The 17,879-nt window shown below is 30.7% G+C and overlaps 1 protein-coding gene across 1 annotated transcript; it reads left to right on the top strand.

Annotated features, from left to right (window-relative positions):
- Positions 1-4,232: 4,232 nt before the first annotated feature.
- LOC112777658 (uncharacterized) lies at positions 4,233-7,513 on the top strand. Its single transcript, XM_029295953.2, has 8 exons — positions 4,233-4,365; positions 4,440-4,490; positions 5,340-5,397; positions 5,520-5,612; positions 5,692-5,855; positions 6,613-6,682; positions 6,771-6,851; positions 7,064-7,513. Exons 4-8 carry the CDS (start codon positions 5,582-5,584, stop codon positions 7,276-7,278), a joined length of 561 nt encoding a protein of 186 aa, XP_029151786.1. The 5' UTR covers positions 4,233-4,365; positions 4,440-4,490; positions 5,340-5,397; positions 5,520-5,581; the 3' UTR covers positions 7,279-7,513.
- Positions 7,514-17,879: the final 10,366 nt, after the last annotated feature.

Genomic DNA, 17,879 nt, shown 5'->3' with positions numbered 1-17,879 from the left:
TCAAGTGTCACTCTATTTTCTTTCCTTCAAATGTTGTTATGAGGCCAGTTATATAGTGTGAAGCTTGCTATTTAAATTACTTCATTGCCTCTTCATTTTTCTTGCTGATTCTGCTCATTGCTGTTGCTCTTTTTGGCATGTATTATTTTTTCATTATACCCACTATCTCTACTGTCTTTGTAGACACTCTAACAATCTCTGTTGTTCTTATATTTTGTTTTACTCTATCAACTTTTACTGTTTAATCCTTTCTGTTTGATCCTCTACTGTCCTTATATCATTATTGTTTCTCATTCTTTATGATGTTGCCAAATTCCTATTTGCTTTTTCTTCCTCGATCATACCATGGATTTTTAGACCCTTTTCTCTTGGCATGGTGATTTTGAATTTTACTCGCTATGACCATTGAGCAGAAGCTTTAATTTGAACATTATGGGATGTTTGTGATACTCCAATATGATATGGGCTACCTTGCTTCTTGATTTTAGGCCATCATCACTAATTGAACTTATTAGCACATTTTTTAACTTTCAACCTAATAAAAAATATGTCATCATATTTATATATATCAAAACCAATTCTAACTCAACAATCATCATATTAAAGAACCTTAAAAATATTTTTCAATAGTATTATTTTTTACATAACAATTATATATAAAAATATAATAATATTAATAGCACTTTATAAAATTATAAAATATTTGTATTTTTATAATCTATTTAGTTAAAAAGCTATCACATAAAAGTCATTATTAATGTGTTGTATAACAATATAATGCCTTGAAATCTTTAGTGTTTTTTACATTTTTTTTTAATAGTTTTCTTATGTTTAAATTAAAGTTTTTATTTTTAATTAAAATTTTCATAAATAATCTATATATTTGAAGTTGCTTTAGAGTTATTGTATATTCAAGATTATTCTTTTAAAAAAGTTAGGTGAAAAGAAGCAATAAAAAAGATACCGAAGAGGCCAACGCCCACAATCTAGCATCCAACGCTTGTGAAGAAACTCAAGAAGCTGGTGCCTAACCCCAAGATAGGAGCCCAGTGCCTGCAAACGAAAAAGAGAAGCTGACACCTAACTCCAAAACTGAAAGCCCGACGTTAGTGAAGAAGAAGAGAAGCTGGTGCTTAACCTCAAGATTGGGAGCTCGACGCCAATGAATTTTTCTCCTTCTAGGGGTCCAAAGCCAAGCACCCAACCTTGACGTTCAACACATTCGAAAAAAGATAAGACTAGCTTTCGACACCCAGACCCAGAATATATTGGCGCCCAATGCCAGAGGATGGCACCAGACGCCCAAAGGATCAAAGGAGTGGGTATACCTAGCACCAGTACTCCAAGTCTAGCACTAGCACTCCAAACCCCAGTGCCCATGGCCCAAGTTCACGCCCATAACCCACACTACAAAAAAATGGGTATAAAATGGCATCATCATAAAGGCGATTTTATAAAACTGCTGTTATATTCATAAATTAAGGCAGTTTATGCGCCTGCCATAATTTGCTTGCAGAAAGCTCCAGTTTTTAGTGATTTCGACATTTTTAAACGCCATTACCTGCTCTTGTTTCACTGAAATAAAAACACTTCTATTTCACTAATAAACGTTGTGCTATTCAATCGAACCTCCATCGCAATGTGAGAACCAAGAAGAAACTCCATCGCATCGCAACATGAGATCTGCGACTCATCCATGACGCTCTCCTCTGGCAGCAAGCTCCTCTATCAACGATTTTCTTCCAGCTACGATCTCTTCCATCAATGTTTCACTTCTATTGATGAGATCTGCTGTGTGATTTTTCCTACTCCACCGTGTTGTCCTCTGCGAAGCTTCTCCTTTTCCATTTTCATTGAACCAGGTTTATATACAAATCCACATTCTCTTCTTTTAATTACTCATATTTTGTATTTGCTAATTGTTACTACTTTTATTTCTTTAATTTTAGGTTTTGATTTTCTTCATTGTTCCAGAAATTGGGGGTAAGGTCTTCATGTAATTTCTTCGATTTTTTCTTACATGCGTGTATACAAATTTGCATTCTATTTGCGGTTTTGATTTGTAAATATGCTCTCAGTTGGTGCTTTATTGATTTGCATAGCACGTGTTTGATGAATTGCTTGAATGCTTATTTTTTTGTCTATGCATTTATTCAATCATTGTTGTATGTAACATATTTGTTTTGTATTTATTCAAAACATAAATATCACGTTGCTTCCATGGTTCCATGGCTTTCTTGTTAGTGCTCACTTAGTGTGGTTTTTTCATCCCTTGTGTTGCAGGATTATAAGAAACACTTTCATGTATATTCCACTTGATTGATTTCATGTTAAAGCTAGCATTAGATGTATTTTTTTTTTTAACTTTCTTGAAGCTACATCTTTTAATTTTGGATCAGCTAATAGATGTCATTTTTCTCTTTATTTTTGCTGTAATTATTGGATACTAAATTGGTGGGGTCTGTTCTTTATTCTTAACACTTTATTTTTGAAATAACAAAGATTACTTGTTCATAAAACCAACTGATATTCTTTATATACATATCTTGCCTTAACTAAAGAAGTAGTTGATTATCATTCATTGTTTTGTATTCTAGTCTTGGCATGATTGTTAAATTACAATTACAATGAGATAGGTGATAATTAATATGGCATAGGAATATATAACACCTGGTTGATATTCGGGTGATTGGAAATTTTCATATTTCCTTGTTGCTTACTTTAAGCTATTTTTGATACTTGAGTAATTTATTAGCTGATAAATGCTTGCATGTATGAGTGAGTACAGGTTTTGGCAACTGCTGTAGTTGTTCGATTGGTAGCTCGTATTTGTGGCCAGGCTATTGTCATTAGGAATGGCCTCACGTTATCATCGACTATTGTTGTTCTGCAGCTAAATAACCTCACTATATATGTTTTTTTTCTTTCTCTCTTTTTCCCCTAAAAAAAAAAGAAAACTCTTAAAGGTTTAAATATCTGAACTTTTGGTATAATTTCACAAAAAGTAGCCAATTTTTGTTGTAATCAAGTATCTATTTATTTTATCTTCTCCCTTTTCTTGGGAGGTAGAGTTAATTTTAAAATGTTACTCTGGCCAAGTAATTGCAATTTTCTTCTTTTAGCTCCCATTTGCTGATAAAGTGTACTAATATCAGTTAATATTTATTACTACCTAATAAAGCTTGATGTAGTTGTAAGTATCACATGTTCCTTGTTGAAAGCTGCTCATCTGAGTTAAATATATGTTGCAACTACTATGTTCTATCTATTTACTTTTCAGAAATGAAGTTAAGCTTATAGAATATAGTGGTTTTTGCCACACTATTTAAATCACTGATACACAGGCTCTTTTTACACTATAGGTTATAGCTGAGTATCTTCAAAAAGTCGATCCTAAATCAGATGGTGCAAAGAGGGTCTGGGTTGCTATTTATGATGAGTGTGTAGCCGTTTTATATTAGGTGATAATATTATTAAATCCTGAAAAGTTGCTTCATGAATAAGTTAATTGAGATCAACTGAAGAATCTACATGCTATTTTGTAATTCTTTTGCAGTGAATTTAGTCAATAATATTGCATAAAAACACTGTGATAAAGAGACTGATTAGCTTCAGTATGATTGCATGTGTCTTGATGCTGTTAATGCAACATGAATTAACAATTTTTAGGAGATTGATTACACAAAGGAAGCTGCTAATGCAGAACTATTTCCAAATAACTTTAAGAACATGGATTATGTGAAAGTCCCTGCAATCATTTGGGATTATACCATACCACAGGTTTAACCTTGATTTTACATAGAAATAATATATCAATTGCATAACTTACATTTTACTTTTGATACTTTATTTATCTATCTATTTTTACTCTTTTTTTCAACACAGATGCTTACAATGGAGTATGTTCCAGGGATTAAAATAAACAAAATACATGCATTAGATCAGTTGGTGCTTATTATTATAACTACTGCATGTTCTTCATTGTGAAAATTTGAAATTCAAAACTAGCTTAGCTTCCAATGTGAATCCAGCAAGGACATGCTTTCTTTGTTTTCTTTATATAGAGTAATTATGAAAAGAAAATTGTTCATTGTAAAGGGAACATATATTGAACTTATAAGAGGTTCCTCTGCTAATTGATAAGCTAATTGATTTAAGTGTTTGTGTCTTCAAAAATTGACTAATAAAAAAAAAGCTATTTTGGTATTTGTTAGTTCAAGCTAAGGACCAGCCTGTGTAATATTTTCATATTCTTGTTATGCTTTGGTATTTTATGGAGCTAATGAAAGTGCCAAGAGTGGAGGCAAAATTAAGAGTGTTCTCTTTCAAGATTCAGTTTGGGACTTAGGTTTGCTGATTCTCAAGGTGTTTTGTCTGAATTTGTTTTCAATTTGGTTTTTCTTGTTTCACTTCACTTTATTTTTTTCCACTTGATGCAGGCTGAAGACTTCAAGAGGAGTTTAAACACTGTGAACTCTGCCTGTGAAGAGGTACTTTGTACATAACAGCACCTTAAATTTGATTGTTTCTTTTCATGGAGCTAACTGTTTCTTTCTTTTAAAATAAAAGAAGATATCTTAAATGTAAAATCCAATTCATTAATTAGTAATTACTTTAGAATATATAGTCGCCAATGATTATCAATTTATGAAAATCTATCTAATGAATTATATTAGAGATATAGCTATTACACGAGTTTTTATACAGGTAACCATTACTCCTTTTGACATTTCTGCCTCCCTTCTAGAAACCATTGTTCTTATATTTTTATGATTTGAAGCTTTCTTTATAGAAGCAGAAAGGCAATGCAATCTATATTCCTTACCATCAGCTTTTGAAGTCAACGACTGCAGCCGATCTTCCATAGCAGTAAATGCTTTCCGAGTTCTTCTTTTATTCTGTTCAAGAGACCTCGACAGATAGACATTGAACAATTCCAGAGCTCCAAGCTTTCCAAGTTGCAATTTTGATTTCGTATTCTTTTTCCTGATTATAAATTTTGATATACTGCAATGGACATTCGGTTTTTCGTTCATTTTTGGGTTTTAATTTCTCATTATGGTGGTGGTACTTGTTAATACATGGATGTTATTCAACTTTAGTGCATAATCCTTTATACACTTCAGCTATTGATACAAGATTGCAATAATACTTGATTGATATGTAGACTAGTAGAGGCATCTAATGTATCTGCTACTTCTCACTTGCTAATCATTTTTCCTTTTTCTTGCAATAAAAGTATTTGCTTTAAAATTTTCTCCTCCATGCTTGATGATCATTTTTATCTCATTTGTTTAATAGAACAATTTCATTGCTAACCATGAGCTGGTGATTGTCAGTTGCTATCCGCGATTTATTTTACAACCAACCAGTTCGAAGGAAATACATGCAATCCAGGTTCTTTTCTCTTGTATCACCATGCAAATGACATGTTTTTTGAAGTTTAATTTATCTTTAATGAACAATGGATCTGTTTGATAATTTTGTATTGACTGATGAATTCACCTCTGCAATAAAAGTCCCAATAAGGTGCTGCAATCAATTAAGAAATGTGTACAGCAGCTTGCTCTTGTGCGTCCAAATGTTTCCTTCAAAGTTATCGATGTTGAAAGGTATCTTCCCCTGCAAAATAACAAAGTCAATCTTCTTTGTATTTGTCTTAGTAACTTTTTATATACTTTACGTGTAGAGATGATGAGCTTTTCTGCACACAAATTGCTTCTTCGCCACTAGCACTTTTGACCAGCGGCTTTGAGGAGGAGGTATCAAGCTTTCTTCAAGCTTTAGAAGTTGAGAATGACATCATAAAGCTATCTGGATATGTCTCTGGCCCTTGCAATGCTTTGAATATGAAGGTGATTTATATTTCTCATGTAAAATCTTAAAAAAGTAATTAATACATCAACTTTTTCTTCCTTTGATATAGGTTCTGTCCATGTCCCGTCCGCTAACTTCTGGTGTGTTTCTGTATTTGCTTTCTAGGCTTTACAGTATGTCTGTATCCTTGTGACTACAAATTTAGAAAGTGTAATTATGGCAAAGTAGATATGCTGACATTTGAAAAGTATTCAACACCATAAACATTTGAATTGTTGGCCTTAACATTGTTAGATGTTAACTCACAGTTTGTTAGCAGTGGCCCAATTTATAAGCTTCTGAGTCAATTGGCTAATAGGTTTGAGCATCTGAATTCATGGAATACTAATAATGAGTTCGAAAACAAGAAGAAAAGTAGGTCTCAACCATGTCCAGCTTATATCTTGAATATAAGTTTCCCTCGTTCATTCTATGATTTGACATTTGAACCATCAAAAACTTAGGTACAATTCAAGGTAATTCTTTTGCCCTTTTTCTTTACTCATTTTTCTTACCATGTTTGTCAATCATTGTTGCTGTATGGGCTCCATAATTCATAGTTGTTTGTTGAAGGTCGAAAAGTGAATTTTATAGGGTTCTAGTCCAAATTCAGAACATTTATTAGAGATGTGTAGAATTTCTTTTTTGGGGTTCCTGCATTATTGTTTCATTCAGTGTGAATTGTCTTATCACTTCTTGGTACACTAGATAAATCTAATTTTTTTTGCTCAACATTTTTATATCCTGCCAATTAAGGATTGGGATTCTATACTCAACTTCATTGAGAAGTTCATAAAAGAATGCTGGGAGGAAAACATAGATTGTGGTATGCCCTCTCACTGCATCTTACATAGGTATGATGAGCTATTGTTTTTTACATTTTTATTTACTATTTATTATTGGAATTCTTATAGGAGAGTCCTTCAATCAGTCCACTTACAGGGTACATAAAGATCAACCGTGGGAAGATCTCAACATTCTTCCAACAGAAGCAGGTAAGGTTTATTGTTTTGGTGGTCAAACAGATTCCTTTGCATTATTTGAGTGTGATCAATTTTGTTCATTTACTTTTTGCTTTCTTGTCTTATACACAAGGGTTGAACATTACGTAAGGTAGATATCCCCATGATTTTTTTTGTACAGTAGATCATGCTGGTTTATTTTTATCATTACATTGAACTACTATTGTCAAATATCTTTGTTGCAGATAAATCAAAATTTGGAAGCCATACTAAGAATTCCCAAGAACACTCTGTTTCCACTTCAGGCAAGCTAACCGAAGATGAATATCATCAATCTGACCGGGAAGATGTTAGAACCTCTCTTGGTTACTTGTGTCAAGGGACTGAAATATTGAGAGAGAAACAAAACAAGAGAGACTTTTCTTTATCAGACTCTTTTTTCTGGAAATTTAGTGAATGATTCATATGCCAGATGCATGCCAACTGTTAGAAAGCATAAGAGTTTATTGATGTATGATAAGAATGGTCAATCACTAGGAGATTACTTTTCAGATGATAAATTAGGGAACTGGATGGTAGATTTGACTAATTAGTGTTTATTGCGATGCTTGTATTTTGGTAAGTTTAGTAAGACAAGGTTTTGTATAGGAGTTAACTTTTGATTTTCAATAATAAAAAATTATATATTATATTAATATTTTGTTTGAGTTATATAATATTTCATTTATGGATTATGATGTTTTGCTATTGTGAAATTTTAATCACAAAATTATTTATTTAACGCGATAAAAATGACGGTAAAAATTATTTTTTTAAACGATAAAAATGTCACGGTCAGGGTAAAAATGGTGGTTCAAAAATGCCATTTTAACCAACTAAAACGCTACTCTATCAGGGTAATAATGGCGGTTCAAACTACCGTTTTAACCTATCCAAAAACTGCCATTTTAACCCTGGAAATAACGGCGGTTTGAACTGCCGTTTTAACCAACCAAAATTTCACTCTGTCAGGGTAATAATGGCGGTTCAAACCGCCATTTTAACCTATCCAAAAATCGTCATTTTAATCCTGGAAATAACGGCGGTTTGAACCGCCGTTTTAACCTATTCAAAAACCGCCGTTTTAATCCAGAAAATTGTGGCGGTTTTCAAAAAACCACCGTAATAACCAGAATGGCGCCCAGAATTACGTCGCTTTACGAACCGTCATTATTGGTAATAATGACGGTTCAAACCGCCGTAAATACAAAAAAAAACTGCCGTTTTTACCAAAATTTGTTGTAGTGCCAAGTTCAGTATCAAGTATCCAAAATCTCTTCCAAAACATTTTAATTCGATCCATACATTCTACATTTAAAATTTAAATGATTAGTTATTATTAGCTTTTTTCAGAAAGATAAGAATTGGTTTTAGTTTAAATTTGAATTGTTGTTTTAGTTATCGTATTCTTTGAAAAGATAAGATTAGTTTTAATTTAAAATTCAAAAGTTAGGTTAGAATTTAGGATATAAATAAGTGAGCGATGATCCAGCATCTCCCATTCATTGGTTTTAGTTTATCTTTTTGTTTATCATGAGTCACTAGTTCTCTTTTGTTATAATTAGGAGTTCTATTTAATTTTATGGATAAAAAATTTAATTATTTCTTTTATTTTAATTAGTACATTGATATTTTTTAAGAATTGAGTTTTGTTCTTACTCTTAATGATTAGAAATATTAAAAAATATTCTACCTCTATTTTATTCACTCAATTAGAGAATTAAGGCTGAACGTACACGCCCATCACTAATTAAGTGCTTTCTTTTCTTGTCCTCTGTTCATAATTTCATCCATCACTAATCTCCACACACACACACCGATACAAATACAGTTATACCATCCCCATTTTTTTTTTTTTTTTTGTATTTATGAACACCCTATTCCTTCTTGTTTTATAACTTTCCGTTGACCTCAAAAGCTACATTAAACTGATACTCAGCTTGGACTTTATGTGACATACATGCATGTAATAATACATTAAATTTTTTTTTCCTTTGAATTGTTTTTTATAGTGCTATAGATATTGACAAGTTTTATGTTAACATTTTTTGTTTTTAATTTATTTCAAGTTAATGATATTGAAAATGAACCTGTTATACCAACAATAGCAAAAATATTATCAGGCTGAAGCAATAAAAATTGTGAAGACATTATTTAGTTTTACTTTAAAAATTAATTAATTATTAATTCCTTCACACTTTTTAGAGTATTATGATATCTTTTTTTTTTGCTAAACAAACTTATTTAGGTGGTGAATTCATTATTGTAATTATGAATTTATTGAATTTTAGCTTTTTTTAATTTTTAAAATTAGATATATAAATATAGTGGTGATTAAGATATTATGTATTTGATTATAATATAAAAAGTTATTATTTATTTTAATGATTTATGAATTAGATTTATATTTTGAATAATTTTATTAATATTAAATTTTTTCTTTTAATTAATAATTTATAAAATAAAAAACTATATATATATATATATATATATAATACAAATATTAAGGCAGTTTTATATATGCAGTGCATCTCAAATTGCAGCGGTTTATAAGTCCCACAAAATAAAAAATAGTTTTTAGTCTATGTAATTTGCAAGGGTTTAAAACCCCACAACTTTAACCTCAATTAAAACCGCCGGAAAATAGCAGAAGACAAAACATTATGGTAAATTTGTTTAAAACAACGTTGATTTTACAAAAATTTCTGTAATTAAATTGCAGGACATTTAATTTTGTCGATTTACTAAATCGTTGTAATATAATTTGTGGAGTTAAAAATTACCGTAAATAAAAAAATCCTATAAATTAACGTGTTTTTTGTAGTGTTAATATGTGTCCTTAGTGCACATAATAGATAAATTCTAAATTAATTAAGATTAAATAATAATTTGACATTGAATATCTTTTTGAAAGTAAGTAATTTGGCTTTGGCAATAGGTTTTTGGTCAGTGATGAACCGACAGAGAGGAATAGTGTTGACGTGGGATAACACGCTTTTAAGAGCTAACGCGGTTTATATGTTAGCAACACCTCATTGGCAACATTGCCCGTACCATGCATTAATTAACTTCCCAAAATTATATGCTTCACAGCTTCGTTGCATATTTGCATCAACCTATCAATTACCCTTACCCAATAGTAATGAAATAAGAATTTTGTTATAAATGTTTTGGGACCTTATAGAAATATAAAGCAAAAGAATTTTATGGAAAAATTGAATTCTGATGTTATTAAAAAATTTATATCTTTATCCTTTTATCAAATTTTAGTAATTTTATATTTTTAATTAGTAAATATGTTTAAACAATTATATATTAAATATATACTAAAACCAACCACTAATATAAATTATACATTAAAATATAAAATGTATATTAAAAATAAATTAAATAATATATTATATATAATATACATAATGACTGATTTTTATTATGTATATATAATATTTTTTATTTTTAAAATATTATTTGTTAGTAAAATTTTTAATACTTCAATCATTTTTTGTTATGTCATTTTTTCACGATATATATTACTCTATTTTTATGCAGAACATATTACTAAATTAGTTATATTTCCTTAGAAATTTCATTAACAAATATTTTTTTGATCGTTTAGATTACAAGCTCAATATATATCGGAGGAGTGATTATAGAGCTCAAAGACAAAATCCATACTATCTTAATTAATCTCCCTTGACAATGCTATCAAAGATAATTAGAGTCACAAAAATCACATCCGCAAGACAAAACATATAAACCAAATAAAACAATTGCATATATACTCATTATTCTACAAAAAAAATATTGAATATTGTCAAATTTACTATTAGATTTAGTGTTAAATATTAGCGACGGATTTACCGGCAAATTTATCAGTAAATTCGGCAATAAATTTGTCGGGCAAAAAATTATCGTCGAATTTTGTTTTCCGACGATAAATTTACTGGTAATAATTAGCAGGTTAAAAAGAAAAATTGGCACGATCATTACCGTTGAATTTGGTAATCCAAATTAGTGCAACACTAGAGTTTGGTCATTCGCAAAGCGTTACCGTCAAATTTATCCGCCAGCAAATCCGACAGTAATGTTATCCTATATTCGAATCGCGAACCCTCTCCTTCCTCATTTTTTTAACTACTCTCTTTCTCTCTCTCTCTCTCCCTCCTTCCCTCCCTCCCATAAACCATCTCTGGCAGCCTCTCCACCAACGTCGACCACCACCAACAACATTCAAAGGCTACGTGGACTCCTTGCGTCGCATTGGTCACTCTATTATTGCTATTTTCGTCGCTCCCACCATTGCTGCCACCGCCATTGCTGTCATCGTTGTAGCCGCTGCTCTGTGTGTTGCCAGAGCTACTTCCTTCCTCCCTCTAGGTATATTATCCTCCTCCTCCTTCTTATTATTTTCTATCAATTTATTAAAAAAATCCTAATGAAGTCTTACCGGTTGGTCACCACTACCGCCACTTAGTCGTCCGTATTGCCACCACGCTAGAAAAGTCTTTTGCACCACCACTGTCTCCAGGTAACTCACTAATTAGTTTTAGATAGTTAAACCCTAAATCCTAATTTATCTAATTTTAATTTGTTATGTATTAGAAAATTTGTAATGAGGATATTTGTATTAGAAATTTAACTATTTTTTAGATTTAATTCATGTATTAATTTAGATTTAGAATTTTTAGTTCTGTTTTTATTTAGGTTTTTTTAATTATGTTTTGATGATTTTGTGTTTAAATTTTTGTTTGAAATTTTGATGATTCTGATTTTTAATTTTGTTTTTATGATTTTGTTTTAAATTATGTGATAATTATGTAGTTTGATATCAGTTCAAGTGAGAACATTAGCAACACAAAAGCTAAGGAGAAATATGACCTGTTGTTGTTCATCCGAATGAATCTGTAAGTGTAAGATCCCCAACTGCATTATTTTGATTTCTATTCTGGTGTTGTTTGAGTTAATTATATTTTGAGTTAATTAGTTGAGTGTTGTTAATCTTAACTTGTTTATTTTCTGAGTTAATTATTGACTTATTATTTATTGTTGTTAATTTTTTAAGTTTATTATTATCTGAGTTAATTATTTTCTGAGTTAATTAGTTCATTATTATTAATTGTCTGAGTTAATCCTAACTTTTTTTATTTAAATATTGATTTATTTGTTTATTGTTATTAATTTTCTAAATTTATTTTTACTAAGTTAATTATTTTTTTGAATTAATTAGTGTTGTATTTTTTAATTTATTAGTTTAAAAAATATTAAATTTAAATATTTAAAATTATAAATTAATTTTTTAACAAATTTTTTAAAATTTCAAAATTTAGATTTATTGCCGGTTAACATTGTTGATAGTTATTAATTTAATTATTAATTGATAATATATTACCGTTGAGAAAAAAATTTAACGGTAAATAATTATCAATAAAAATTTTCTGACATTAATTAGTAACGGACGAAAAAATCTGTCAATAAATAATTACTAACAAAATTTATACTATTGAATTTATTTCGATAATAATTTCAACGATAAATATATTATTAACGAATTTTTTTAATAAATCTATTATCCGACGAATTTCTTATAGTATCTCTCTTTTACCATAATTTTCTATTAAAACAAATCTAAAATCCCCACCCAAAAATCAATCTCTTGAGCGACTACTTTAAAGATATTTTTTAAGCTATAAAAGTTTTAACTTTTTTATACTTATTTTATACAATAAATTCTTTAGAAATATATCTTTTTTATACTTTATTAAAATTTTTTAACATTTAATATTCCAACAAGTGTCCTACTTATTATTAGTTAGATCTTATCCTTAATATATGAAAATGCTGAAAGACGAAGGACTATTAAACATAATTAAAAAAAAAAAAATCAAATGCCTTGTTTTTCTTGATGAGCAATTTCTTTCATTGTTGGGACTTTCTTCGACTTCTTTTGACCAAGAATATGTTGAATACAATATAGTAGATAACGACACGAGAATATATATATATAGATATAGAGAGAGAGAGAAACTTGGTTACCATCATGTATGTTTAACTACACGTCAGCCTTTATTTTTAATATTAATAACAAGCAAATATACTAATTAAGAAATTTCTGACTAAGAAAAACAAGGCTTTTGATGGTTCTACTAATTTCTTATTCATTTACCATCATATTGAGCTACTAATTAAGAAAGGTAATTTATTAATAAAGGGTTGTTAACTAGTAATAATATTATGGGTAACATAATATTAGTAGCTAATTCTTACAATATGACGGTGTGGTCTTGAAAAAGTTTATGCTAGCGGAGAAAACTCATTAATATATGACGTAAATACAACATAATGTTTAGATAATTTAATTGAGTTAGAAAAAGACAACTTCGAAAGCAGAATCACAAACTCAAATTACATCCAAGGAGTTTATTAAACATAAATGAGTATATATATATATATATATATATATATATATATATATATATTAAAAGTTTGTGGTATATTTTTTCTTTTGGTATTAAAAATTTGTTCTTTCTTAATATTAATTATTTTAGGAAATTTTATTAATACAAGAAAGTGTATGTACTATTCTTATATTAATCACTTTAAAACAGATCAGATTAAGTCTTTATTATCGGATGGCAACGGTCCACGTTTCAATATTTCAATAGTGTTCTAAAGTATGGTACTACACGGCATAACTGAAATCAAAAGAAAAGAAAGTTGGCGTTTACCACGTGAAAGAAGTCAACACTTTAATAAGATTTAGCGAAAAACTAATCAATGTTAAACATTGTCATAAACACATGATGCATCCATTATTCGAGCCTTCGAATTTGACCATATAAGCTAAGACGGTGGAAATTACGACAACAATGTTACTTACTTGTTTGCCAAGCTTCTAATTAATTTAATACAATATCGATCCGCGAACAAACAATAAAAGAATAATATGCTTAACCATGTAGAATCAAAATGAAATTAATACATGTATCTTTATAAACTTAAAAAAAAATATATTCGTATATATGTTTGTACAAATGAAATTGAATTTCATGAAACAATATGAAGAATGGAGAACCATAGCTGATGATTAATCAAGAACTAACTTGAACCGTGTCGTCTTTCTGGGAATCTTCACTAGCATTGTTAATGGAGGTAGCTACTCCAAACTTGTTATTGGCAAGCATATCAGGGAAGGGGGGTGGTGGTGCAGCATAAGCCCCATGATTGACCTCGGCTGCGCAGCGGCCGCGGCGTCGGCCCGGGACAGTGGAGCATGGGTTTGGTTGGGAGCCTGTCACTGGGCCTCTTGGCAGCATCAATATCTGCAACTTGTTCTTCTGATTAAACAATAATTGCCCATCTCTTAACTTTAAGGGCCTTGATGCATTAATTTGATGCAAACCCAACATTAGAATTGCAACAAACACAAAAGCCTTTTTCATATTGTAGCAAACCATAGTGATTTGTTATTCAAAAGAAGATGAATATGATAGAACCTTAGTATATTTGAGAGCGGACGATGGAATATGGAATATTGAAAAATATGAAATATGACAGTGGCTTATAAAGATATGAATTTAAAGATATATAGTTCTTATGATATATAGCTATAAATTAAATGAGTAAGCGGAGATTAGTTGTGTATCATTTTGACTAAAATCTCCGCGGTTTGCAGTTTCCGAGTAATGACACAAAAAAAAAAAGTGAAAATAAAAAAAATATGTGGATGAGACAGAAATTTCTTTGGAAAATACAAATAGCATTCACATGAAGTTGTTTATACGTTATGGCAGGTGGAATTGAATGAGTCTGCTACTATGTTCTGACAAGGAATATTTTTCTTGCTCAATTACACTTTTATTTTCCCCCGAGGCTTTGTGTATGTGTCGTGTTATTACTTCTTGTGTGAGTAACACTATGCTTCATGCTTTTCCTTGCTTGAATTATTCAACGCCTCTATATCAACGACGACTTTGTCAAATTGTCAATGAACATGGCTAGCAGCCTAGCTCGGTTAGTAGAATTAAACATTGGGCTTGGGCCTAGTTTTTAACTCAAGATCGTTTGTGACTAAACTAACTATATGAAAAAAAAGTGATTTTATAACTTTATTATTTATTTATTTTTTATAAAAAAAGAATTGTTTTAATAAAAGCATATTTTAAAAAAGAATTCAAAATTTTGATTGTTTTATAAAATAGAAATCTTAGGTGAACAACATTTTTCTTTCACATTATATTCGTCTCATTTTTAAGCAAATATTAGCCTTTTTTTTTGTTCTCAGGCATACCTGAAAAATAGATTGTTAAGTGATTTCGACTTGGTAAAAGATGGTGGGGTGGCAATGAAGGTGTTGAAGGGACCTCACGTTAGCTTGAAAATGATGGTAGCAAGAGTTTTAAGTAGATTTCAATAAATTGGAATTGAAAAATACCTAGTTTGATTGGGTATTTATAAAGGAGAATGATGATTTGTTATTCATCACTCGTGAATCTTACATGCATGAGTAGTGGGTGGTTTCTTCCCTTATTATTGAGGAAGTTATTTCTACGTTAAGGTGGTTAATGATCTGTAACTAATACTTGGTGTAGTGGAGAATAGTGACTTATTTTCTGAGTTGGGCCAGGCACGAGTTGTGGTACCCGTGCCATGACCTCGACAAATCCTCCAACTCATGATGCTGCTCCCTCACCCAATGCTTAGTATCTTGCTCTTTTTTTTTTTGTTCTTTTTTGTAAATTTGAATGCTGGAGTTGCAGCTTTGTTGGGTCTCTATTTTGTTAAGTATACATGTTTTTTATTTGCTATTTTCTCGATCACAAATTTTTTAGGTTATTTTTTTTCTTGAAAATTTTTCTATTCGCTTTTATGAACTAATTAAGTTATTCTTACATTTTGGATTTCAGTTTATATTGTTTATATAACTCGAAAAGCTTTCTTTGCAATTGTCGCTTCATAGTACCGCGCATTGAGGTCGGTCACAATTTTTGCATTTTATTAAGCTTGAGTTAGAACGACAAGTCGGACAAGATAAATGAAATAAATAACTTGCTTTTTATTGATGATAAGAAATTGCAAAATAAGTACTAGTTGCTACTAAGAGCTTTTACAAGTTAGCTCCTAGTTCTTGCTTTGATATCATATTAAAACCCCCTGCAATAAAACTCAATGGAAAGAACCATGAAGTTAGAAACAGGAGTACACCAGAAAATAAGGTTCGCTATCTAGCTATAATATCTCTTCAAATTGTAGGCGTGCCATGATCTAAGTAGCTATTTTTTAAACAAGTCAATCACTTTGTAGTATCCTTTTCCTAGGACTTGGATGAATTTGTAAGGGCACTGATGAATGGACTTTTGTGTAGTTTAGAATTTCACAAATAAAATATCATTGCAAGTATAGTTTCTAAACCAACAATAATCCTTTCATACAAAAATTTGTTTGTCACTAAAACAAACCCATAAAATCTATAAACCGAAGTATTTAAACCTCAGGTCGTTCTCCCTAGGAATTGCAACAAAGTGTCTTGTTATTGGTTATGAGATATTTTGGGATTTTTAGATGAGAAACATGAAAAGTAAATGGCAATGAAAATAAACTAACAACTAAAAGGGTCTTGGCAAGGTTTGGTGGCCAAGGATCTCTATCCTAATCACTAACCACAACATGAGAATTGGCAAGGACCAACCCCACTAAGTCATCCTCTAACTAATAAAGGAAAGTCAACTGAGCTATGTCAATCCAAGACCATAAGTCCTAGTTCTCCACCAAATCAATTAGTGAGATCTAACGTTAATGACTCTCAATCGTCAATCACTTGGACATTAGTGACTCAAGAGTTCCTAAGTTACCTTCCCAAGCCAAGAGCATAAAATTCTACTCTAAAATCCAACCAAATATTTCATCAAACACTTGGAAGGCATAAAAGGAAAACATAGTAAAATAGTAAGAAAAGTAAATCTACACTACTCAATTGCAAGGAATTAAACAACAACAAATCAAATCAACAATAAAGGAACATGAATCATAAATTGCATTGAAAGAAAAATAGAAGAACAAAAGTGCATCAACATAAAAGTAGAGAATTACATGAATTAAATTCAAAACTAGAAAGAGGAAAGGTAGAAGAAGAAGAATTGCAAAGAGAAAAGTAAATCAAAGCATGAAATTAAACTATATCTAAGAATTCCTAATCTAGATCTAAAATCTACTCCTAATCCTAGAGAGAAGTGAGAGTTTCTCTCTCTAAAACTAACCTAAACTAAACTAATGAGTATGAATGAGTCAAAAAATGAGTGAATGATGCCTTCCCCCTTCAATCCTTGGTCCTTATATGCATTTTGGTGCCAAAGTTGGTTGAAATTGGGCCCCACAGCTCTCAGAAATCGCTGGACACGTTTTCTATTTAAAAAATTATGTGCACCCATACAGTGCGTGTGTGCGCCTCTTGAAGTTTTCGCAATCCACGCGTGCGCGTACCGTGCGCGTGCGCGTAGATGCACATTTCCAATTCTTTGATTTTTCCATGATTTCTCCACTTTGTATGCTTTCCTCTTCACTCCTTTGATCCATTCTTAGCCTTTTCAACCTGAAATCACTTAACAAACAAATTAAGGCATCTAGTGGAATCAAAGGTGAGTCAAATTTAGCTAATTAACGACCTAGAAAGCATGTTTTCACACTTAAGCACAAATTGGGAGACAATCATGAAACCATGCTATTTCATTGAATAAATGTGGGTAAAGGGTGATAAAATCCTCTAAAATCAATATAAGATAAACCCTACAAATGGGGTTTATCAGGCACTTCTAATTCATAGCTAGCTTTCCTTTGCCTTTGCTTAGGTGCCCTAATGTAATTTCTAATTAGGACAATGTCATTGCTTATGAAACTCCTTTTATGACCTTTTTGTTGTATCTTATGGCCATTCTTTGTTTTAAAGCTTTTTCTTGAAGTCAAAATTTTTTTCGTACTTCGAGTAGGAGGTCAATTTCTTCTTTGTGACTTTGGCCTAATTTACTTCTA

Source organism: Arachis hypogaea, chromosome 19 (genome assembly GCF_003086295.3).
Source record: "Arachis hypogaea cultivar Tifrunner chromosome 19, arahy.Tifrunner.gnm2.J5K5, whole genome shotgun sequence".
Taxonomy (NCBI): Eukaryota; Viridiplantae; Streptophyta; class Magnoliopsida; order Fabales; family Fabaceae; genus Arachis; species Arachis hypogaea.
This window is presented reverse-complemented; position numbering and strand designations above follow the sequence as displayed.